The 22986-nt window shown below is 35.4% G+C and overlaps 2 protein-coding genes and 1 non-coding gene across 4 annotated transcripts; 2 read left to right on the top strand and 1 right to left on the bottom strand.

Annotated features, from left to right (window-relative positions):
- Nucleotides 1-8506: 8506 nt before the first annotated feature.
- On the top strand, nucleotides 8507-8593 carry LOC145637714 (small nucleolar RNA snoR109). Its single transcript, XR_014114450.1, has one exon. It is a non-coding gene; the product is annotated as a small nucleolar RNA snoR109 (small nucleolar RNA).
- A 713-nt stretch (nucleotides 8594-9306) lies between these two features.
- LOC145635428 (mitochondrial pyruvate carrier 4-like) lies at nucleotides 9307-13522 on the bottom strand. The gene is made up of 5 exons (XM_081686706.1): nucleotides 13356-13522; nucleotides 11543-11641; nucleotides 11326-11378; nucleotides 9801-9874; nucleotides 9307-9630 (listed from the first exon to the last, which is right to left on the bottom strand). The coding sequence occupies exons 1-5, from the start codon at nucleotides 13408-13410 to the stop codon at nucleotides 9585-9587; spliced, it is 327 nt and encodes a 108-aa protein (XP_081542832.1). The 5' UTR covers nucleotides 13411-13522; the 3' UTR covers nucleotides 9307-9584.
- Nucleotides 13523-14989: 1467 nt separating this feature from the next.
- LOC145635427 (carboxylesterase SOBER1-like) lies at nucleotides 14990-20849 on the top strand. Of its 2 annotated transcripts, XM_081686704.1 has the most exons (7): nucleotides 14990-15337; nucleotides 17026-17078; nucleotides 19211-19334; nucleotides 19433-19554; nucleotides 20086-20193; nucleotides 20405-20476; nucleotides 20587-20849. In XM_081686704.1, exons 1-7 carry the CDS (start codon nucleotides 15049-15051, stop codon nucleotides 20605-20607), a joined length of 789 nt encoding a protein of 262 aa, XP_081542830.1. In that variant the 5' UTR covers nucleotides 14990-15048; the 3' UTR covers nucleotides 20608-20849. The 2 variants fall into 2 exon arrangements, with proteins under 2 accessions (XP_081542830.1, XP_081542831.1); XM_081686705.1 differs by having other exon boundaries at nucleotides 20405-20849.
- Nucleotides 20850-22986: the final 2137 nt, after the last annotated feature.

The raw sequence follows: 22986 nt of genomic DNA, 5'->3' as shown, positions 1-22986 counted from the left end.
TGATCGGCACAAAATTTTATATGAGAATCGATTTTTAACCACTTGAGTTATTTTTCACTCTTATAGTTGAGAGTTTGGTTTGTTAAATACTAATTTAGCTCTCGTACGATGTACGGTTTAACCAAAAAAAAAACTCAAATTGATTAATAAATACAAATTTATTAAAATAAAACAATTGTATTACATTGAATATTAATCAAAAACATAAAATAAAATAATCAATTATAACTGCACAAAATAAGCGAAAATTTAAATATTAAAATAATAATGGAGGCATAAAAAATTAACAAAGAGGGGACAAAACAACATAATTGAGAAAGAAGAAAATCAATAAGGGTTTCAATAATTGGTGGAAATGGGAATATTCTTGATTTTTTGTCTTTGAGATTGGTAAATATCTAATAAGGAGTACTATTTTTTAGGCATAATAGATGGAAGGATTTAACACAAAAGAAAAAAATAATAATAATAAAATGATGTCATTAATAAATTTAGGCGGAAATTTTTATTTTATGAGAGCATGACATGTGTGCAATTTAGGAAGGGAATGATGTCAGTGGTTTCTACTTTAGTACTCCGTATTAGTTATAGATTGTGTACGTTAGTGAAATTGTTGGAGAATTAAAAAAAAAAGGCGATGGTGGATGAATAGTTTAATACTTCGTAGTTAGTTAATATTCAAAAAAATTAAGGAATATTTGTAATTATTAATCCCAACTTTCACCCATTTTCTTTCATTAATCCCAACTTTCAGTTATTACTGATTAATCCCAACTTTAGTACCCTTTTTTTTTTATCCGGTCCAACAGGTTACCAAACCTATTGTACCCGGTTTAATCTGACGTGGCAGTAGCTGTTGCAAAATAAATTTAATTTTTCCTTTTTTTTAAAAAAACGGTAAACAAAACACCCCTTTGCTATTTATTTCCTTCGAATTTAGCCGTTGCAACCCCTGTTTCATCACTCTTCTTCTTCAAATTTCCCCTTTCAAAATTAGGCCTTTTTGTAATTGGAATTGTAATTTGTCCTTCAAATAAAATCGAAATCCTATTTCCTCACCCTTTTTCTTTAATGGCTGGCGGTTCTTCTGGCTCATCTTCGAACACAAGGGGAGGGACATATCCAAGAACTAGATGTTCATGCGGAATGGTTGCGGTGGTTCGAGCAGTCAAAAGGGGCCATAATATTGGGGCTAAGTTTTATGGATGTCCGAAATGGCCAGTATGTGTAGTTGGGTTGTTTAATTTCATTGCTGGGTACTCGAATTTTAGTTTGTTTGAATTAGGGTTGAACTTGTAATTTATGACTAAATTGTTGTGTTTGGATGTGCAGGAAACCAATTGAAATTTTATGAAATGGGTTGATTGCAATCCTGTGGAGGAAGATCTACGCTTTCAAATATTTGAGAAGGATACAACTATTGCAGAAATGGAGCTCCATATGAGTTCATTTGAAGATAGAGTGAAGAAATTGGAGGGAAAGAAACTGAAATTGGAAGATTTGGTGAAAGAGTTGAAAAAAGAACTCTGTCAACTTAGGATGCAACTTGTAAAGGCATCAAGGACTGAGACTCAGTTGTTAATGGCTCTATTTTTCTCATGGTTGTTGTTTGGCATAGTTGTTGTGTACTTGAAGTAGGGGTAATGTAATGTTAAGAGGTTATGGTGGATCTTGTAACAATGACATTGATCAATAAAATGCAGATCTTAGTTTTTCTATAAATTTTGCAATCATGTCACCATAATAGTCATATAAACATGCATCTAATTATATAAGTCACCACAACATAACATCCAAATCCAAATATCAATGTTAAACAGCACAGTTGCTGTCAAAATTAGGCTTTAGTTAGGAAGCTAAACTAAAGCAAAATGCTGCCACTCCCAACATACACTACTTAAGCATCCAGTTTGTACACACATGTACCAAAAGTTTACTACAACTACCTCAAACTGTAATATTAAAACATTAAGGCTGTGTTCCTTGGTGAAGGGTGGATTGCTGGCTTGACTGACCTAGCTGGTTGACTGACCTGGTCATTGGTCTTCCAGTTGACCTTGCATTCCTTGACTGAGACATGAATTAGAATGTAGTTAGTAACAAATAATTATGCATCACAAACAACAATAATTCACTAAAGTTCAGTTGTTCCTAACCTTTGTGATTAAAGACCCATCATTTCCAATTAAAACACCAATTCCTCTAGGAAATTGATGTCTTCCCCTACCTCTGGCTCTGCCACTTCTTCCCTGTCCCCTCCCTGAGCCACCAGTTGGTGCAGATGCAGAAGAAGATGGTCTTGTTCCCTGTCCCCTGGAGCCTCTTCCTCCTCTGATAGCTCTGCCCCCTCTTCCTAACTGTGTAGGCTGTGCTGTGACAGTATGGTGTTGTGCTGCAACAGTTGTGTTCAGTTGAGGCTCACATGGTGCAGATACAGTGGAATGGGGTGGAATTGAACCTGTACCATAACCACATCAGTTAGCAACAACACCATGCAATTCTTATAAACTAGCTAAAGAAACCATGTTACCTGCATATGATGTTAGGTAAACCTCTCTCCTGTAACAGGTATGAACAAATTGCTCAGCTTCCTTGTTGGCAAAGAAAACACATGCTACAGCATGACAACAGGGAATGCCAAGCATGTCCCATTTCCTGCAAGTGCAGGTCTTTGCCTCAAGGTTTACAACCACCTGATCAAGATTGTAAGACACATTGAATAGAGTGTCACTTGAGGGCAGAACTTCACAGTAGGCTGCCTTATTTTTCTCTTTGTCAAGCTTTGACTGTATTCTAGGACAAAGATAGGTAGTTGTCTTTTCCATGTCTTGCCTTTTTTTCACCATTCTCTACATCAGTTGACTTCTAATCTCCTCAAGCATGAATAACAGATGTTTTGTCCTTGCATATATGATGAATCCATTGAAAGTTTCTGCAATGTTGCTTGTTATTGCATCAGTCTTCACATCAGTGCTTAAGAATGCTCTGCATAATAGATGAGGATTGTATTTCTGGAATGCTACAGCTGCTTCTGGGTTCATCACCTCAAGCTCAGTCAATGAATACTTATAATCTGCCTCATTGTATGACTTTGCAATTTTCCAAAATTGCAATTTCAACTCATCACCTCTATAAGTCTTGTGCCACAAGGCAAAAATGTGCCTTGCACAATGCCTATGTTCTGCTTTGGGCAGAACTAAAGCAACAACATTCAAGATTGCCTATGTAATTGCATTATAAACAAGCAAACAAAACCAGAAAATGAGCAAATTTTCTCTTTGTCATTGAAATTAAATAAAAATGAATCAATATCAGAGAGAGGCTAACCTGATGCTCATCAGAGATAACAGATAATCCTTCACCTGCACCAAGGTCCAAGCATGCTACCAAATGTATGAAAAACCACTCCCAACTCAGATTGTTTTCCCCCTCTGTCACAGCCCAAGCTATGGGATACATTTGGTCATTTGCATCCCTACCAACTGCACATAACAGCTGCCCACCAAGGAAAGTCTTCAAAAAGCATGCATCTACAGCTATTACCTTCCTGCATCCTTCCCTCCATCCTTTCATTAACCCTTCAAAACACATAAAAAGCCTCTGAAACACTGGTGGTGGTTGCTTGGGCATGACTGTTACCAACTCTGATTTAGAACCAGGGCTACATTTCTCCAATTCAGCTAAGTATCCACCCACTTTCTGGTAGTGTTCATGCATAGAACCATGTAGAAATCTGTGAGCTGCATATTTGACTCTATAAGCAAACTCCCTTTTAACTACCACCTTGTATGCTCTCCTTATGCACTCAATTATTTCTTTTGCAGGCCAGTGAGGCCTAGTTTTGAACACCTCAATAAATTGCTTGGCCACCCATGAACACTTCATTTGCCTATTCATCTGCATGTTTCTCTGGCAAGTGTGCTGACTGACAACCCTCTTCACCAGCAATGCAGCTTTTCTAGAATGCCATGAAGAATAGACATAAAAAGGGCAGCCCTCACTGCACTTCACCCCTACCCTTTGTCCTCTATTTTTGTTACTATCAGCTATAAACAAATTCTTCCCCTGCAGAATGGCATATTTTGCTATTGCCTCCTTAAAATCCTCCCTGCTAGCAAATCTCAACCCTACTTTCCACTTAAATTGACTAAAATCAGTGTTAGGGCCTACTAAAAGACTAGATCTCTTTCTTCTACCTACACCATCATCCTCAGCTTCAGAAGATGGTGGGGTGTCTTCATCTTCCTCACTGTATGCATCACTCAAATTTTCATGAGCACCAGTGACAGTACCTTCTCCTTCTGTTGGCTCAGCCTATGAACTAAGCCTCCCTGCAGCTGCTTCCCTTTGCAAATTCTGGGCTAGCTCTACTATCCCCTTGTTCCAAGCATTCACTCTCTCTCTAGCAGTGTTGTACTCATCATCACTGACATCTGAATCAAATTGTTGCTGCTCCTCTAAGATTTCTTCCTCAAACTCATCCTCAACCTCTGGATCTAAGTGCTCTAAAAAAGCATCTCCCTCATCTTCAAACCCTGAATCATCATCAGTATCCACATCACTGTACACTTCAGCAACAACTCCCTTCCCCTTATCTGTAGTACACTCAGGCACAAATGTTGGATCTTCACTATCACTCTCTTCACTATAATCTCCAATCAACTCATTCAAAGGGAGTGGACTGTCAGGCCTATTATCATACCACTCAAAGTCATCAACAGCTGCACTTGGTTGTCTTTTATGTTCAACTGGTGAAGTGGTTTTCTTCTTTGTTTTGGTGGAAGGGGTTTTGGTGGATGCAGTTGGTTGTTTAAAACCTGAAGCTAGATCTTCTTTTTGTTTAGGTGCATTATGAATGAGTGAGCTGGGGGTTTGCTTTTCAGTAGGTGAGGAGGCATCAGTATCCAATGGGGGCTTTTTTGATAATAAATGTGGGGCAGTGGGCTGTTTTCTTCTACCACTGGACCTAACTCCTGGAGTAAAAGCATCTTGACTTTGTGGTGGGGCCTTTTTTGGGGTATGTTTTTTGGCTTTTGTAGTAGCTGCATATGATTGAGAAGCTTGGGTTAGGGGTTGGAAGTGTGTTTCAACACGTGGGGTTTCAATTGTTTCAAGTACAGGTGCCTCTTGAACAGGCTGTACATATACCTCCACACATCTATGTTTGTCTCCAAAATATGAAACCTCCCTAACATCATCATCATCCATCAACTTCCTCAACCCATTGGTTAAACTCACTTCAGGGACTAAATAACACAGACCCCCATAATTCTTTCCACAAATCCCCTCAACCAGTTCAATTAACCCAGAATACGATAAAACATCAGGTTCTAATTGCTTTGTCCAAGCAGACCCTCCCCGATACACTAATTCACCATTACTAACAAGCTTAAACACTCCCCCATACCATATCTTCAGAGTAAAGGTACCAACCATGTTAACCTAACAATTTGCATCAACATTAAACAACAAAGCAATCAATTCTACCAAAGCCTAGAAAAATAAGCAACAATTACACCCACAATTCCAAAAATTCGCAAACAATAACAATTACCTACCATTCACATTTTAATCATTCCACAAAACAAAAACAACATATATTCATCAAATTAAACTACAAACAACCTAAAGTTATCACATTTTCCATAAAAAGATGCAAACAAACACCATTCAAGCATCATAACAAGTACGGATTTAGGGTTTTACCTCAAATGGAAGATCAGCAGAGTCTTGCTCCAAGTTCAGCGCTTTTACCCAAAATGGAAACTCGATCACTTGCAAATTTTGATGAACAGTCGCTTTTGCCTTTAATTGTGGGCCGTTGATAAATTTTTTTTGCTGTTAATGGAAAAGAAGAGAAGCTTAAAGGGGAGGAGTAATGGCGGGGAATTAATTAGAACAGAGGGGTGGTTGAAGGAGGTGAGGCAGCATTTAATTAGGGAGGGAAATCGCCTTCCTAAGTCAACAAAGGAATAGGTTGACTTGTTAAACCGGTCACCAGTCAAAATGGCCGGATAAAAAAAAAAGGGTACTAAAGTTGGGATTAATCAGTAATAACTGAAAGTTGGGATTAATGAAAGAAAATGGGTGAAAGTTGGGATTAATAATTACAAATTTTCCAAAAATTAATGTAAGTGAGGTGGGAATGGGGATTGTGTGAATAGAGATATAATAAAATATAGAGTGATGTAAAGTGTTTCTATTTAAGTGTTGCAATTAAAATAAGGCAGTCATTTATAGAAAGTGTTCCAATTAAAAAAACAAAAGGAGTAATTTAAAGTTGTCAAACCTAATCTACAATTGATTATGAGGGTGGTTCGATACTTGAAAGGGACTCCCGGACAAGGAATTTTATTGAGCTCTGATTGTGATTTAAATCTGCAGGGTTGATGTGATTCAGATTGGGCTGCTTGCCCTCTGACTCGTCGTTCTTTATCTGGTTGGCTTGTTTTCCTTGGAAAATCTCCTATTTCTTGGAAAACTAAGAAGCAACCTACTGTTTCTTTCTCTTCTTCTGAGGCCGAGTATAGGTCCATGTCTTAGTGTTCTAAAGAGCTAAAATGGGTGAAGGCTTTGTTGTTGAGTCTTGGAGTACAACATCCAAAGACAATTAAGTTATTTTGTGATAATGAAGCAACTCTGCACATTGCAAAGAATCCGGTTTTTCATGAACGGACAAAGCACATTGAGATTGATTGTCACTTTGTTCGTGATGATGATGCGATTACAGAGGGGTGGATTTCTACATCTCATGTTCCGACATCTTCACAGCTTGCGGATATTTTTACAAAAGCTCTTGGGAAAACACAGTTTGATTATCTTCTTTCCAAGTTGGGCACTTACGATCCGAGCGCTCCAACTTGAGGGGGGTATTGAGATCATATCATATCTTTGTGTGATTTGGTAACGTAGAATATTTAGAATATTTTCCATATATTTATCTTATCTATTTTAGTTATTTTTCAAAGATCCTAAGATATCTTATGATAATAGGACTAGGATTGGTTTTGTATCTCTATATATTTCCCAAGGTAAATCAATGAAAGGAAGCAATTCCATTCTCATATTTTCTAATTCTCTCTAATTTGACATGGTATCAGAGCCAGGCCCACGATATGAGACCTTAAATGGCTAAAGTTCACTAGGCCAAGAGTAGGTCTGTATGAGGGGGAGTGAAGAAGCACTCTAGCCCGAAAAATCACATGAGACAAAGTTAAAAGGGACCTTACATGTGAGGGGGAGTGTTGAAGAATAAACCTCTCAAGTTTCACCACATGTAAGTGTCCCACATTGGTTGAAGAAGAGAGAGTTAAACACTTTATAAGGCTAAGGGGCTACTCCTCCTATTGCCATATGGTTTTGGGAAGGAACCTCCTTGGACTTGTGAAGTGGATTATCTCTCTTGGTTAGCGGGTGCGTCCCAGACCCGTGTTTGACAGGTTAGGTCTAGTCGTACTGGTGATACAAATTGTTTGATAATTATTTACATGAGCCCAAATACTAGTTAAACCTTTATTAAGTTACACTTGTTTGAAACTTTCAATGCTTAGGAGTTGGGGATTTGGCATAGAATAATTATGAATCCATGCCCTATCATAAAGCTCAAAAACTCAAAACCCATCATATTCGGGTAGTGGGCACAACCCTTGATACATGATTAAGATACTCCATTTAATAGAGATCATCATATCATCTAAAACTTTAAAAGTGTATGTTATTACTAGTTTAAACAAAGGTTAATGTTTTAAGGAATGGAGGGATGGTTAGTCTCTCTATCTCCCCCTGGTGTGATCAGGGTTTGATTCTCACCCCTAACCCTTCATATGATAGGAAGGGCACTTCCGTATCTTACCGTAATATTAGGATAACACGACTTACACCAGAGTTCAGTGTTTTAATAACATAAGGCTGACACATAACGCCATGTGAGTGTGCTCGACGCTCCAATGGGATCACCATGCTTGGCAAACTACAAAGGGTCAAGGAACCACGCTTACACTATAATACCATATCCTTGTATGATATATGGGCTAAACTACCCAAAAAACACCCATTATTAGGATGAAGGGTTCAAGTTAACCTAGCCCATTAAACAAAAGCATCCCTCATGAAATCATCGAATATAAATATGAGCATGTATCCCTCATCATTCATATCTCACTCTCAAGTCTCAACCCTAAAAGCCGCCAACTTTAAGCTCCATTCATAAATTTTTTGATCAAAAATTCAATTTTTCTCTCTGTTTTCTTCAAGATCATCTGGGTTTTTGTTTTTACTTCATTCTCTTATATACCCATAAAATTAAAAGTTCAATCTTCTTTCGAATTTTCAGTAAATTTTAAACAAAAATTCATTATTTTCCTCTTTTTTCTTCAAGATTATCTGGGTTTTCTATCTAAATTTCAATTGATTTATACCCATTGAAGTTTAATATCACTATTGAGCTGCATTGTACCAAGAGAAGAGTTTAAAATTAATACTCTAACAATCTCTTGATTTGCCAAAATGGCTGTAGCAATAACAAATTAGAAGCTATCTGGCCGTTTGTTGTTAATTTTGATCAACGTTACTGCTTACCGAGCTTCTTAAATTTTTTATTTCTCTTAATCTTACTATAATTTTTTTAATCTTGATTAATTATTAATAATCATAATGTTTTTTTTTGTGAAAAAAAAATTGGGATTCAGAAGGGAGAGAAGAGGAGATGGCATAAATAAAAGCCATTTTAAGAGACCCTTCTCGTCACATTAATTAATTTATTTTGCGACACTTTCCAGGCATTACAGCGCTTTCCAGCTGCTATGCGTCTATAAGTGCCTACATTTTTTTATTAATTTGGGAAATTAATTTTGGCTGAAATCTTTGATTTATTATCATTACTACGGCCTCTGTTTATAATGTGCAACAAAGGAATGTTTTACATGACCTCAAACAAAAAAAAAAGAAATATTTTACGTCTCACAAATAATACCCTTCTATTCCTATTGAATCAAGAACTGCAGTTAGACTGGATTGGACTTTCGGAGTAGATTGGTTATGGACATATTAGAGCTTATAATGTGCTTGCGTTAAGTATTGACATGAGTTTGAAATGATTATACTCCTGTTTTGCATGGTTACGGAGAGATTGTTATATACACTCGAATACACTGTATAATTTTATGAGACTTGCCTACAAGGGTCCTTTCCCAACTTAACTTGCCTGCTTTAGAAGCATAGATGTTTTACTTGAGATGATGATGAACGATATCAACCAAATTAGTGAAATTTGAGCAATAAAAGTAGTTGTAACCTAATCAAACAATATAAACAAAAACAGAAACATTATGATTCCAACAACTCTGATCTGAGGAACACGTATTTCCAGATTTATAACGGACTGAAATGTACATTACAGCCTTACAGGTGCCTCACAATTTGCTCAAGAATTGCCCCCATCAAAATTGGTGTTAAAATGGGATACATTAAAAAGAAAACATTACATTGTCGGTCATATTCATCAGCAAAAACAGGATAAATGCAAATCTAAGCCAAATTATGGCAAACTTTTGTGTTTTGGTTTGTTATTCTTTTGCTTTTCGTAGTCATCCTTTTGCAGCAACAGGTTCTCCCTCTTGGAAATAGTCATGCCTGAAATATCATAGAAATACAAGTTAGCACTGACCTTAAAAAGATTAATTAGCAAGGTGAGTGACCAGGTTCTTTAATATCGAGAAAAAAGTGTCCAAAACCTCTTGCTATTGTTGTTCAAAGACGTAATACAACTGAAATTCATAATTTAAAGAAGGGAGTAGACTTACTTGATCTTTCGGGAAAGTTGGTAGAGACCAGTTCCAGCCATAGCCACATTTACACTGAAAAGATTCCAGTTTTTCTGTAACCAGGAGTAAATGATAGGTCAGCATGATCAAGGCATGGATCAAGATTCAAGAACACCAACAAAGCCTTAGTCCCAAAATGATTTGGAGTAGGACAAGAAAAACAGCATGGATCAAGAACAAGGTAAGAAAAACTCGGAACAATTTCAGACTGGTCTGAAGAGAGAAAACTTCATGTGATTTAACTTCCAGCATAAATTAAGCATGGAACAAGATCAAAGACAGAATTCAATCACTCTCCTTCCAACCAATTTTCAACCACTTTCAATGAAGAGATAAAACTTTATCTAATTTAATACACACGAAAGAAAAAAAACTTTGAGCATTACATGTAAGTTGCTGGATTGAAGTATAAACAATTAGCCACACCAATGTCCTCAGCGCATGAACAACATCCATATGTCAAATTTATTTGCAAAGTGCCAAGTTTAAAATTAAAAGATTAAGTAGACCCTCACAAATTCAAATCAAAGCTTGGCATCAAGCTGCAACAAATTTTTGATATTGGAAGAAGGAAGTGATGAAAAGAGAGAATTGATTTTTGGTATTTCTTCAGCAACATGGAGCCCCCAGAAGGCCAGATTGGTATACACTGAGCAGGAATATGCCTTAACAGGCTACTTCCATGGAATATATTAGGGCAACTGTTATGGACTGACTTAGTTTTTCTGATTTAACGACTAATTAAGAGATGAAAGCTTGATAATTTAGATTAATAATGGCAGAATTTGGGTAAAAAAGGATAGATTAATAGCTTAAGGCTATCACTCTCTTGATAACTTTAGGTTATCACTCTCCTAGTAACTTGAGGTTACTACTCTCAACATTTTTCCTCACAATTCACATGCCATCCTACTGCATATATTATCCCTATTTATACTAAGGTCAAGTGACTACTAACCTAAAAGTACTAAGTTTCCCAAATTTCCCTCCCTAATGTTAATCTATTACAGCAACATAGAACTAAGTCACAGAAAATTTTCAATTGATCATCAAAAAGATCATATTGGATCATAGCCTCATTGGGGTAAGCATTTCACCATCAACCTAGGGCTACAGTAGTGAGGTAGGTTGAATTTTTTTTCAAGCATTCAGGCAATCTACAAACATATACTCTGTATATGTAATTAATGTGAATATAGCACATTTAGAACTTGCAACCAAAGTCTATCAAATGAGTAGATTCTAAAAAGTTTTGCAGGTGACTAAAACACAACAAGAAGACTACAGTAAACAGTACTACCAAATAGGAGTAACAACAAGAACTATATCAGGAGTTGTGTACATCTACATATAATGTTTGAGGAAAATCTAATGTAAATAATATTGCACTAATGAAGCTAAATCCTTACAATTTACAAACCATAGAATGAAATAAACTACTAAATAAACAAAATCACTGAAAACATTTTTCCATGTAGCAGTAAAAGAGATAAAAGAAACTCACAGGAGTGATTACAGTACTGTAGCGAGACCATATGATTCCAGTGGCTGTGACCGCTGAGCAGGACAAGGAAAAGGACATCAGGAAAAACATAAGGATTAAGGAGCATAGACAAAAAAAAATCCTGCCTTGGGGGAGAAAGAGAGGAGGGGGCACTATTCATTTTAATAATGTAGTGCAGAATGCCTGCCTGCAAATTGTATCAGGCAAAGACACATACCTATTTGCTGAGGATATGAAATATTCTCTGGTGGTTTGGCAAAGTCAGCAATATTGGCTATACTAATGCCCCATTTGAAAGTTGGAGCCCAAAAATGAACTGCAATGGAAAACAAGTCATTGGATGAGTCCATGGACTCTAATCATTAAAAGTAGCAAGAAACAATGAGAATTAATCACATTCTTGCTATCATGTCCCTAGTTTAATATATTGATACCTAGCATATGAGTCTAATTCTAGTCAGAATCTTTACTCAAATTTTATGATGCACCAACTTTTATATAGAAGTTCAGCTTCAGAAAATCCTATTGACAGATGTAGTTCAAACTTCCATATAGAATACTCTCAACTGATGTCCCTCACACCTAAAGGCAAGTTTTATTTCTCATCCATCAACACAATACAAAAAGAGCGAAACAAGAGCTTCTGTTTATCAATTTGCTATACTCTATTTGGAGATGATAGTAACTGTGATACAATTTGAGCTAGTGCTATGACAACTAAATCTAGAAGGAGAAAATCAAAAGATTGCTTTGGAGGGGGAGGGGGGAAGAAGCATAATGAGGGTTTGGTACTTTGGTCCATAAACTTTTTAACATCCAACCACTTAGTAACCTTTTCTCTTTCCTCCAAAAAAATTCATATTTTTGTATCAAATATCTAAGAATTTGACATTCGACAGGCTATCTAGGCATCAAACATCATTCAGTAAGCATTTGCCATTATTCAAGGGCAGTAAAACACGGTCAATTTTCATGTTATCACTACTCATATGATTTTTACAAGGGATGGCATTTGGAGCTAGAGCATCCTCAAATTGGTTTTCACACTTATTCAGCACAAATGCTCCTTTGACAAAAGATCATTTTGGCAAAATATCACCCAAGTGGACAAAATTTGACAAATATACTATACATGAAAGGATCCTTCTACGTCTATCTTAAATATTAACACTATATGCTACAATCATAATTTTTTCCCTATTAATTTACCTATTATTAACCAAACAATCACCCATAACCACAAACACAAACTGCACCATCTAAGCGACCATATGCTCCAATTCCAATACAAATTACCCCCAAAATTAAACAGTCCACCATCTATATTAATCAGGCTCTTCATATCACCTCAAGCATCCATGTTGGATACTCAACACTCTAATTTGCAACTTTGCACAATGCACTTCATAATAAACAAAAGCTTGCAAGATTATCATTATATGGTCAAGTACGACACCTAAACACGTACCCGTATTTGACACTAGTAGCACTATGAGCATGCCTAATTGAAGTAATGACAGTTTCACACATAATCCCAATCTCCACCATAGCAATTCAGCAATCCTTTGTACGAAGTATAATCAATCCACACCAAGACACCGAGCCATCAACCAAATGAAACAGAATTAATTGAATTCTGATCTAAGCTTCCCAACACTCACATAATTTTCATAAATCAAAATTAAGCTCAAGAATCCCTACATTATCCATCAAAGTCACTTTTTTTTTATGATCAATTACATCTTATTCTAAGTATACAGCTAATTTAATCGGAAATCATTAACAACTGAAAGTACAGCTCAATTGAACATATAACAACCCATTTTCGAGGGAAACACACCAACCCTTATAATCAATGTCTAAATTTTCATCCAAAGTTCTTATAATATCAATCACACCAAACAAAGTTAGGGGGAAATCAGGAAAAATCAATAACATCGCAAATCTGAATTGGGGAAACCAAAAGCATAAAGAATAAAAATTGAATCTTTTTTTTTTTTTTCTCAATTGCAAGAAGAATAGAGGATTACTGGTTTTAGGGCCGGCAGGATGATTCCATAAAGCTTGAAGCTTTGAAGTCGCCATGAATTATCTTCAACTTTCTCTCTCCTCAAATTCTATTATCTCTCCTCAATGTTTTGGGAGTCTGGGTTTGAGAAGAAGGTCAAAAGAGAGCGGTTCGCCGGTGAAAATTCTCCGGTTCTTATGTCCAATTCAATTTGTGCACCTCGTGGGCCCTACTCTCCATTTTCATCAATGGGTAAATAGTCTAAATACAATGATTAATATTTTTTTTTTTTAGAAAATTATTTTGAAACGATTAAAAAAAAGTGTTGCGATAATCACAAAATGAAGGGAGTAAATATTGAAATATACTCTCTCCGAATCTCCGGTTTTAAATACTTGCTCAAATTTTCATGTGCGGAGAATATGTAGAAACCGGAGAAATTAATAAAATATGGAGGTAGTGGGGTGGGCGGAATAATAAAATTTCTAAAAAACTAAATTAGTGGAGAAAATTAGAGGAAATAGAATATGAAATTAATAAAAATATGATTAATGTTGGCTCTACTAGTTGAAAGAAATGATTTAAATATTGTAAAAGACTAAAAGTTTTCGAAAAAAAATAAAATGGAGCAATTATTTAAAAAGTACGAAAATAAAGAGCGGAGTAAGTTTTTAAAAAAAGAAAGGAGTAAATAGTAACGTCAATGAGCCAACACACTTGTAAACAACTAATTTAGATTTAACTTAGGATTCCAATGAGTAGCTCATGAACTTAGTCAAGGCTTGATAATTAGTTCATTACTAAACAAACAAACTTGAACGAAATTTCAAGTTCACAAGCCTACCTATTTTGGACCTGGGTGATACCTCGAATTATTGCATTAATGTGATGATTTCAATCTTATGTGACTAATTTGTGGTCGAAATTGGTTCCAAACAATCTTGTATGATCTTGAGATATGTCCATCACTACTTGAGTTTTTGTAATCGAGTCCCAAACTATTTGAATATGACCCGATTTCGTGTATAGCCTTCAATCTAGCTTATGTATACCATTTTTTAATCTCAAAAGGTTAGACAATGAGGCTTTTCACATGCTTTCAAGGAAATTCGGGAGGCTTATTTAATTGTTGAAATGATCTAATTCATGCCCGACATATAATTTTACGCTCTCTCAATGCATAGTTTTATCGCGTATCTTTACCTAATACAAAGATGAAAGAATCCGATAATATATGTAACATAATAAGGCGCTTTTAGACCCTATTCCCTAAGATAATATTTAGCCCTTAGACATTCGACCAAAAAAATCTGTGATGGTTGAAATCTTGTCAGAATCCTACTCCCTCCGTTTTTAAATACTTGCTCCATTTCTATTTTTTGCACTATTCATTTATCCTACTTTGACTAATGTTTGTGATTTATACATAAGAAAAAATATAGTACTTGTTGGAATCATCTTAATAAATAGATTATTAATTTTCAATTGTTAGAATTTATACTTAAATGTAATTAAAGATATTAGTGATCAAAGATTAGCATCGGCATGCGTGTCAAAGAAAAATGGAGCAAGTATTTAAAAACGGATGGAGTATTTACCATTTTTAAAAAAATGAAAAGAAAAGGGCAATTTGGGTATTTGAAAATGAGAATCGAAGAATCAGTAAAGAAAACGAAAGAATGCAGAAAAACTCCATGGAAAATCAGGAGAGATAAATGAAGGTAGCGAGCTCAATTTCACTATTAGCAAAGCCAATTGCAGTGCTCATATTCTCACTCTTTATCACCCTCCTTTTCATCTTCATCTCTAACCCGAATCCAGACCCGAACCCGAACCAGAAGCAAATGGCAGCGGGTCGAAGCAGGAGCTTCATATTATGGCTTCATGGGTTGGGTGATTCTGGACCAGCCAATGAACCCATCAAAGGTTTCTTCACTTCTCCTGAGTTTAATTCCTCCAAATGGTCCTTCCCTTCTGCCCCACCAAACCCAGTTACCTGCAATTGTAAGCTCTTACTTTTATTTTTAATTTATCTGAATTTTTGCTGATTTTGGCAGTTTTTGTTTGTGGGTTATGAACAAAATTGGTAATGGTTTTTTTATTCTTTGTTTAATTTTGTTTATGGGTGTTTAATTTAGTGTTTTGTGTGTATCTCTATTATGTGTTTGATTTTTTATTTGAGTGAAAAAATGACTTTTTGTTTTGTTTTGTTTTATTTCGATAGTCAAGTTTCTGAATTTGCTACAAAATTTAGCATTTTTATGTTGATGGTTGTTGAATCTTGTACGGAATATAAATTTTGTTTATGGGTATCTCATTCTTTGCTGAACATCTGAATTGATTTTGTGTCTGATTTGATTGATACTAGGAATTGGGAATTCAGAATATGAATGAAGGATGGCTGCATTGAGTGATCTGGTTGTAGTCTGAGATTGCGGCTTATTGTGGAGTAGAAAGAAGTGTGTTTTGAGTGTGAAAGAGGAATTGATGTTTCTCTTATTTGGGTTACATCTTTCAATTTACATTTGGTGTGGGTAAGAGGAAATTTATCAGTGTGCAGGGATTAAGTGTAATGGTTTAACAATGATTTTCGAATATTAGTTCCAATGTGGTTTGATGTTGATCATGGAACAGCTTAACTTGTCAGGATTTGAGCATAGGGTAAAAGATCAAAGCTATATGGTGATAGTAAAAGATTTAGATGCCGCCATTTAGGATAGGGAAACAATTGACTGGGATCGGTTTAGAAGAGTTATATGGTGATAAGCTATGTTGCATTGTTTACATTATTATTCTGTTTGTGGACGGTAATTCTAGCTGATCACCCCCCTTTGAGTTAGGTGTATCCAAGGTTCATTTGAAGATCTTCTAATTAGCAAAAAGCCTTAGGGTACACAGCTCTAGGTATACCATATTACCAGGATGCACCTATGAGTATTGTGCAAAGTCATGAGATAGGTATGACCATAGAAAGTTGTCATTCTGTTGTGGTAATATATAGCAATCAGATAGTATAAAACTTGAACGTTCATTGAATCATGATTGCTATTAGCCATTCTAGTTTTTTCTTTTTCTCTTTTTCCTTTTAATTCTGTATGAAATTCTTCCCATTTCCATATGTTTCCTAATTTATACATGTCCATGGTCCATGGAGGTTGTCAGGAAAGACATCAGCTGGTAATTCTTAAACAATATCCTCTGTTATTGCTTGTCTAATGAATTGAGGATATATGTAGATTGTAGGCAACTCATCCTGTTTCAAACCCTTATTTTTGTTTATTGTTAGTGTCTTAGTTACTTAAATGACATTCTCTAGGAAAGCAACTACAGAACTTGACCATCAGGATCCTACTCCAACCTAGGAGATAAGTATGAAGAATTAAGAAAGTTGCTTGTAAGGATAAAATTTACATATTAGAAAGTTGCTTAAACGTTTTATACATGTCCATTTCCATATGTTTTCTAAATTATACAAGATGGAGTTTAGGTTTCCCAGATTGTTCATTTATAAAATTCTGGAAAAACTTTGAATGTCGATTCCACTTCTCCGTTGCCCAATTCTTCTTTCTCTCCCTTTTTTTTTTGGGAGCCTGATAGATTTTCTTACTATAAACTTATTTCCTGAAATTTCTGCTCTAGAGTCACGGGTCATAACATTTTTGCTAAGCGGATAGCCTGCTTTTTCTTTGCAGATGGCGCTGTCATGCCCTCATGGTTCGACATTCCTGAGATACCAGTGACGGCTGTAAGCTACTCATTCTAGTTATTCTTTATATTCACTTGTTAGTTTTGCCTCACTTTTGTGTGACTGTTTTAAAAGAATTTAAAAAACTGACAATCATATCATTCAATACATTGTTCTGAACAAAGCTTAGGGAATGTTATAGGCATTAGCCGATGCCCTTGACAAGTCCTCATAGCTAGTTACAATTGCCAAAGGTAGTTGTGCTACACTGCTACTGATGGTCAGGGCTTGTAACCAAGGCTAAAAAAGTTCAAGTAATATAACTCACCTAAGGAAGTTAGATTTTTTATTTCTAATTTTCCAGGAGACCATTGATGAAATGTGTTGGAAAGGATTGCCCCAATCCTTCTCAGTACACAGGTAGTCTCCCCTGACTATTGTGGATGTATTTCGGCCATGACAAATACGTGTTGAGGATGTAGGTTTTGAAGTTTTAGATTATAACTCGTGGATAAGATATACATTTGTGATCTGGGAGGGAACCTCAATGGAAGGCTGGATGAAGTCTTCTTAGCTCTTTCGAAGGCCCCAAACCATAGATGGCACTAAACTCAACATTAGTTGACCCCGATATCCTTAAGGAAAAAAGTTGATAATTTTCTTTTGCAAACCTGTGGCTCCTCAAACTTAAAGCAAGCTCGCTTGGGTTCCACATCCCCCATCTGGACATATTTGACACTGTATCCAATAACAATCCTTAGAAAGCCGATAAAAAAGGCTATATGCATGTATGATGATTTCTGGGTCTCATAACAAAGCTTGAGTCGATCACACACAAGGATAATTTCTGAAACACTTGGACAGAAGACTCCATAGTCCCTTAGCCCGCTGATCTGTATTTAAGACTGAACTTAAAGTTTCCCAAGGCTATAAAATTGTAAAGCTTTGACTTACACTCTTGAATCTGTTTTAGAGGCATCATGTAGCTGAAACTAGAGAGGCCTCCTTGATCACCAAGAGTGTGTGTGTGTGTTTTTTTAACAACTCCTTGAAAACCAAGACTAGTGGTCCTTTAGTAATTGCTTGCAAGTTTCTTATATGCCAACATTCATTCTGTGCTCAAATCAGAGTCAATAGCGTCATTCTTTTCTAGTTGTTTAATCAAAGCAAGGAAGAGGAATTTTTCAAAAGGAATTAGCATTCATTGTGTGTAGTAAATAAAATATATAGAGGAATATTGTGTTATATAAGATAATTTATGGAGCTGTAGTTGCTGTACGGAAGATATGCTGTCTGCTTTACCTCTGTCTATATTATGTTTCATAAAACAAGGTGTACATGTTAGTTGCATTGACTCAAGGCTCCAAGCTTGTAGAATGAAAATTTTTGAGCCAAATGAGAGTATGAGACTGATTTATCTCTTAATTGATCACATCCCATGTAAAGAAAATCTGAATCCAACTCAGCTCAGTGTTATTCTCATGCTCTATTCACTTAGCAATTTTTTGATCAATCACTAACACAAGTTCAATGCCCTTCAGATTGAATAAAATGTATGTAGCTCATCTGTGTGCCCCATGTCAGCTGTACTATTGTTCTGATCAGTATCATCACTCATTTTTAGCTGTTACGTATTAGTTTCTTGGAGAAAAGACGCTAGAAGTTTCTTGACTTTGGTCTGATCTATGGCTAACCAGTCACTACCTCATTTTAGCATACTTGTTGGGTAAATGCTGTGTTATAACAACTTTGCTGTTATCCTTAGCAAGACATTGACATTCCTGGCTGCCGACTTATGTAATAGTCCCTCCGTCTTAAATAATGGAGAAGTTCAATAGTTAGGAACTTGTGGGTATGAGCCATTTTTTATGACATAAATAGTGAAATTCTACAAGTATACTTCACTATTCAATAGTTTTTAACATTTTACCCATACTAATTTAGTACTCCACATCTCTTTAGGATTGTTGGCTTATTGTAGCATTAAGGGTAAATTCACTAAATTGAGTAAGTTCAAGGTTTAACTTTCTAGAAGCCAGAATGTGACCTATTGTTTTGGAATGCCTACAAAGGATTGGAGTCCAATTTGACAGAGGGAGTATATTGCATATACTTATTCTTACAGTACCTTACTGGAGTATGAACTATGAAGTATGAAAATATTCTTACATTACCTTTATTCTCTTTTTCAGCATTCTCCAAATGATGAAAATTCTGTGTTGAAAGCAGTGAAAAACGTCCACGCAATGATAGACAAAGAGATTGACTCAGGCATAAGTCCTGATAACATATTTGTTTGTGGATTTAGTCAAGGAGGTACCTATTCTTAATCCCTTTCGCGCACTTGGAATTTGTACTCAAGGTCTGACTTTAACTACTTGGAAAGCTTATTCAGTGGGGGTCAATTCTTGCAGGTGCTTTGACCTTGGCTAGTGTATTGCTTTATCCCAAAACTTTAGGAGGTGGTGCAATTTTCAGTGGCTGGGTTCCTTTTAATCATTCCTTTATTGAACAATTTCCAGCAGACGCTAAGAAGGTACAAGGTTCTTGTACTTGCAGTTTAATACTATAATCTGTTTGTGTTTCTATTGTGGGAAGCATTCTACTAGTATGAACTTTCAACCTTGTCAATTAGTAGTCATGCATTAGATCATTAAGCACTTTGAGCAGTGATTTTCCATGGACTGAGCACACTTTTTCCATTTTCTTTCTCTCGTTTTTTTTTTTTTTTTTTTTTTTTCCCTTCCCCTTTTCCTTCTTTAATATCTTCGAAGTTAAGAAAAAGAATTCTGGCTGACCCCTATGGAATTTGAAGACGCATTGTACACGGCACGAGTCAATTTTTTGTTGTAATCCACTACACTGATTATAAAAGGCGGATGCATATATTCAGTCTTCAGTATATAAAATACTTTAGAAGCACTTGCTTGCATGCCTACCATCTTTTGGCTTCTCAAAAAGTATATTTTCCACAATGTCGAAGTCTTTTTCAAGCCACTTCTGCCGTCTTTTTAGTGACACTTGTTTGGTGCAAAAACTGTTATTTATATAGTTTGTGTTTGTGCAGACACCAATTTTGTGGTCACATGGATTATCCGACCCAACTGTCTTATTCGAGGCAGGGCAAGCTGGTCCTCCTTTCCTTGAAAAAGCTGGTGTTACCTGCGAGTTTAAGGTACTTAATGATGTTTAACGGTTTACTATTAACCACTCATCAAGAATGATAAACATCTATCTCTGACACGGGTTAAAATTAGACCGCTGGGTCATTGTTTTGATCGCCTTTACATAGCCAAAAAAAAAAAAAAAAGTCTAGATTTTCCCATCCGTGAGATAGAAGTGTTATGACTCACCACATACCCTATTGGTTTATTGGCTTATTGCAGGCTTATCCAGGTTTAGGACATTCAATTAGCACCGAGGAGTTGAAGAACCTTGAATCATGGATCAAGTCACGTGTAAGTAGCTCTTCTTAGCACGTTCCTCCCACCCTCATTCTTTTTATGCTAGTTTGCCAAGGTGAATTTGATGATCGATACCATCAACATCGTTCTTGTGTCACTTACAGTCACAGTACTTGATTACATAACGCGGCTTGACTTGATGATGTTCATGTTCCAATCTGTATGGGTCTATTTGATCTTTGCATTGAGACAGAGACATACAAGTATATCAGTTGTATCTTTCTGAACTGCTCCATTGTGGAACCAATTAAACCTAATCAATATTCTAATTATGGAAAGAAAGTATTTGCTACGTGTATGATGTAAAGAGTGTTTTGGGGTGGTCCCTTAAAGAGCTTAAACTCAATTATCATCATCTTTTTTGTTACTTTTTCTTTGTTATCTTATGCACATAAACAAATAAAAGTATGCAGAAGTGAAGATTTTCTTAATCATATCAAGCTGATATTTTATGAATTCATTAATCCCTTTTGATTCTTGTACAATTTATAAGCCAAATTGATGAGATAGGCAGGTTAAATGCAACATGAAAGGTTGTTCTTAGAATTTTTAAATATTGTAGCAGTAGTACGTGACGGCCCAATTAGTACACCGTGTTAATTATAAAAAAATTTCAAAATAACTCGAGATAAGTTCAACACTTGAATATTCAATAGGGATGGTACTCAAGGTCTGAGATTGATTTCTGTCTACAACATTTTCAAATAGGAACACATACATGGTTTATTATCGAATTAAACCACATGTATTCACTAAGTGACATAATCCGATATTATAGCTTATCATTAAAGTCAATTTATGTAATAATTTTATTTTAGAGGTAAGTAATCTGTCTAACATCCATATCAAGTAAAGTAGTAAACCATATTTCATAGCTAAATTATAAATTATTACTACATTAACAATTGCCCCTTACCAAATCCACTGACAAATGACAATCCTCTAACACCTTTTATTTTTATATTCACTTTGCAATGTCGTTATACATTTGGATTTTTTTTACAGTTACAAGCAACCTCAAAACTAAGCTAGTGTATAATAAACTAAGTGTACCAACCCTCCTAAGTCCTACGCAACCAAATGATTATAAAACATGATCAATGAAAGGGTTACAAACTTACAAGTGACTCTTCGTATTAAGGGGCGTGTTCAACAACTTTAGTTCTTATATACTACTTCCGATTTTTTTTAGTTACAACTTTGGAATATTTTATCTCTCAAATAATATTCCAAAGTTGTAACTAAAAAAATTGGAGGTAGTATATAATTACCTTTTATACTAGCTATAGTCGATTTATTATATTAGCTACTAGCGATTGAGTATCAAAAAGGATATGATAATTTTATTGCAAATTGAGAAGGGAGCAAGCAGATTTTTTTTTTTTTTTTTTTTGGTGCAAAAGAGGGGCTAGGCTAGGCTCCAAAACATATATTATATATATAGGTGTTTTAGTTTTTTAGATACTCGATATAACTATAAATCAATCTTTAGCCATTCAAATGATTGAATATCGGCACTTTGGCAGCATTAAAATTATTATCACATACTCAAAATCATTTATAAATTATTGCGGCAATGACGGAGCCAAGATTTTAAAGACAGTATCGATATTATGATCATAAATGTTGATTATTGGCTCCGCTACTGGCACGTAAGTGAGATAATTAGCATATTGCAAAAATTGTATAGTGGACCTACAACATACAAATCTAGTAGAGTAGTACGATTAGATTATTTCAAATAATGTTGGAGACGTCAGAATTCACGAGTGTTGTTTTTACAGTACTTGTGTACACTTTCTGAATTTTAATTCAGGAGTTCAACAAAAGATTTAGAGCCTGATAAAATATACTCCTTAAATAAAATTAAAGCGGACAGAATTAGAAAAGTACAATTCAATCAATAATTTTTAATAATAGCATGAAAAAAAAAAGTCGGCCAAAAACCCTAAAAGAACAAAAATGTAAAGACAATCCAATTTACAAGGCTAAAAAACAATTGGGCCCTGTTTTATCCTCTGTTATTCGTCAGTTATTACAGGCCCGTTGCGGTTGAGATGCTGCCTACCATCCGAGGTAAAATTGGAAGTTGCTAAAAAAAAAAGAGGTAAAATTGGAACTTAAATACGAGTATACACTACTACTACGTATTCAGTCTCTTTTTATCCCTTAAATATTTCTTTATTTGGTGTTTTTATAAAATTTATGACGTGTTTTAAATAAATAATAAATGTCTTAATTTCCACACATGTATTATTCTTATTATACACTAATACTACTTAGATAGAATAGTTTAACACCATTTCTCTTTTTTACTGTATAAGTTAACTTCAATTGTAAATATTTACTCTTTACATTAGAATACATGGTTATACTAGATAGTATATCGTTTAAAAGTTACTTGCAGTCTAAAGCCAGTCTTGCACCATCCAATTTTTTCAAGAGTAATTATGACTCCCTACTAATTGACGTAATTGCACTTGGATCCAAACTGAACCACAAAC

The sequence above is a fragment of the Chenopodium album genome, chromosome 6 (assembly GCF_948465745.1).
Source record: "Chenopodium album chromosome 6, dcCheAlbu1.1, whole genome shotgun sequence".
NCBI lineage: Eukaryota > Viridiplantae > Streptophyta > Magnoliopsida > Caryophyllales > Amaranthaceae > Chenopodium > Chenopodium album.
This window is presented reverse-complemented; position numbering and strand designations above follow the sequence as displayed.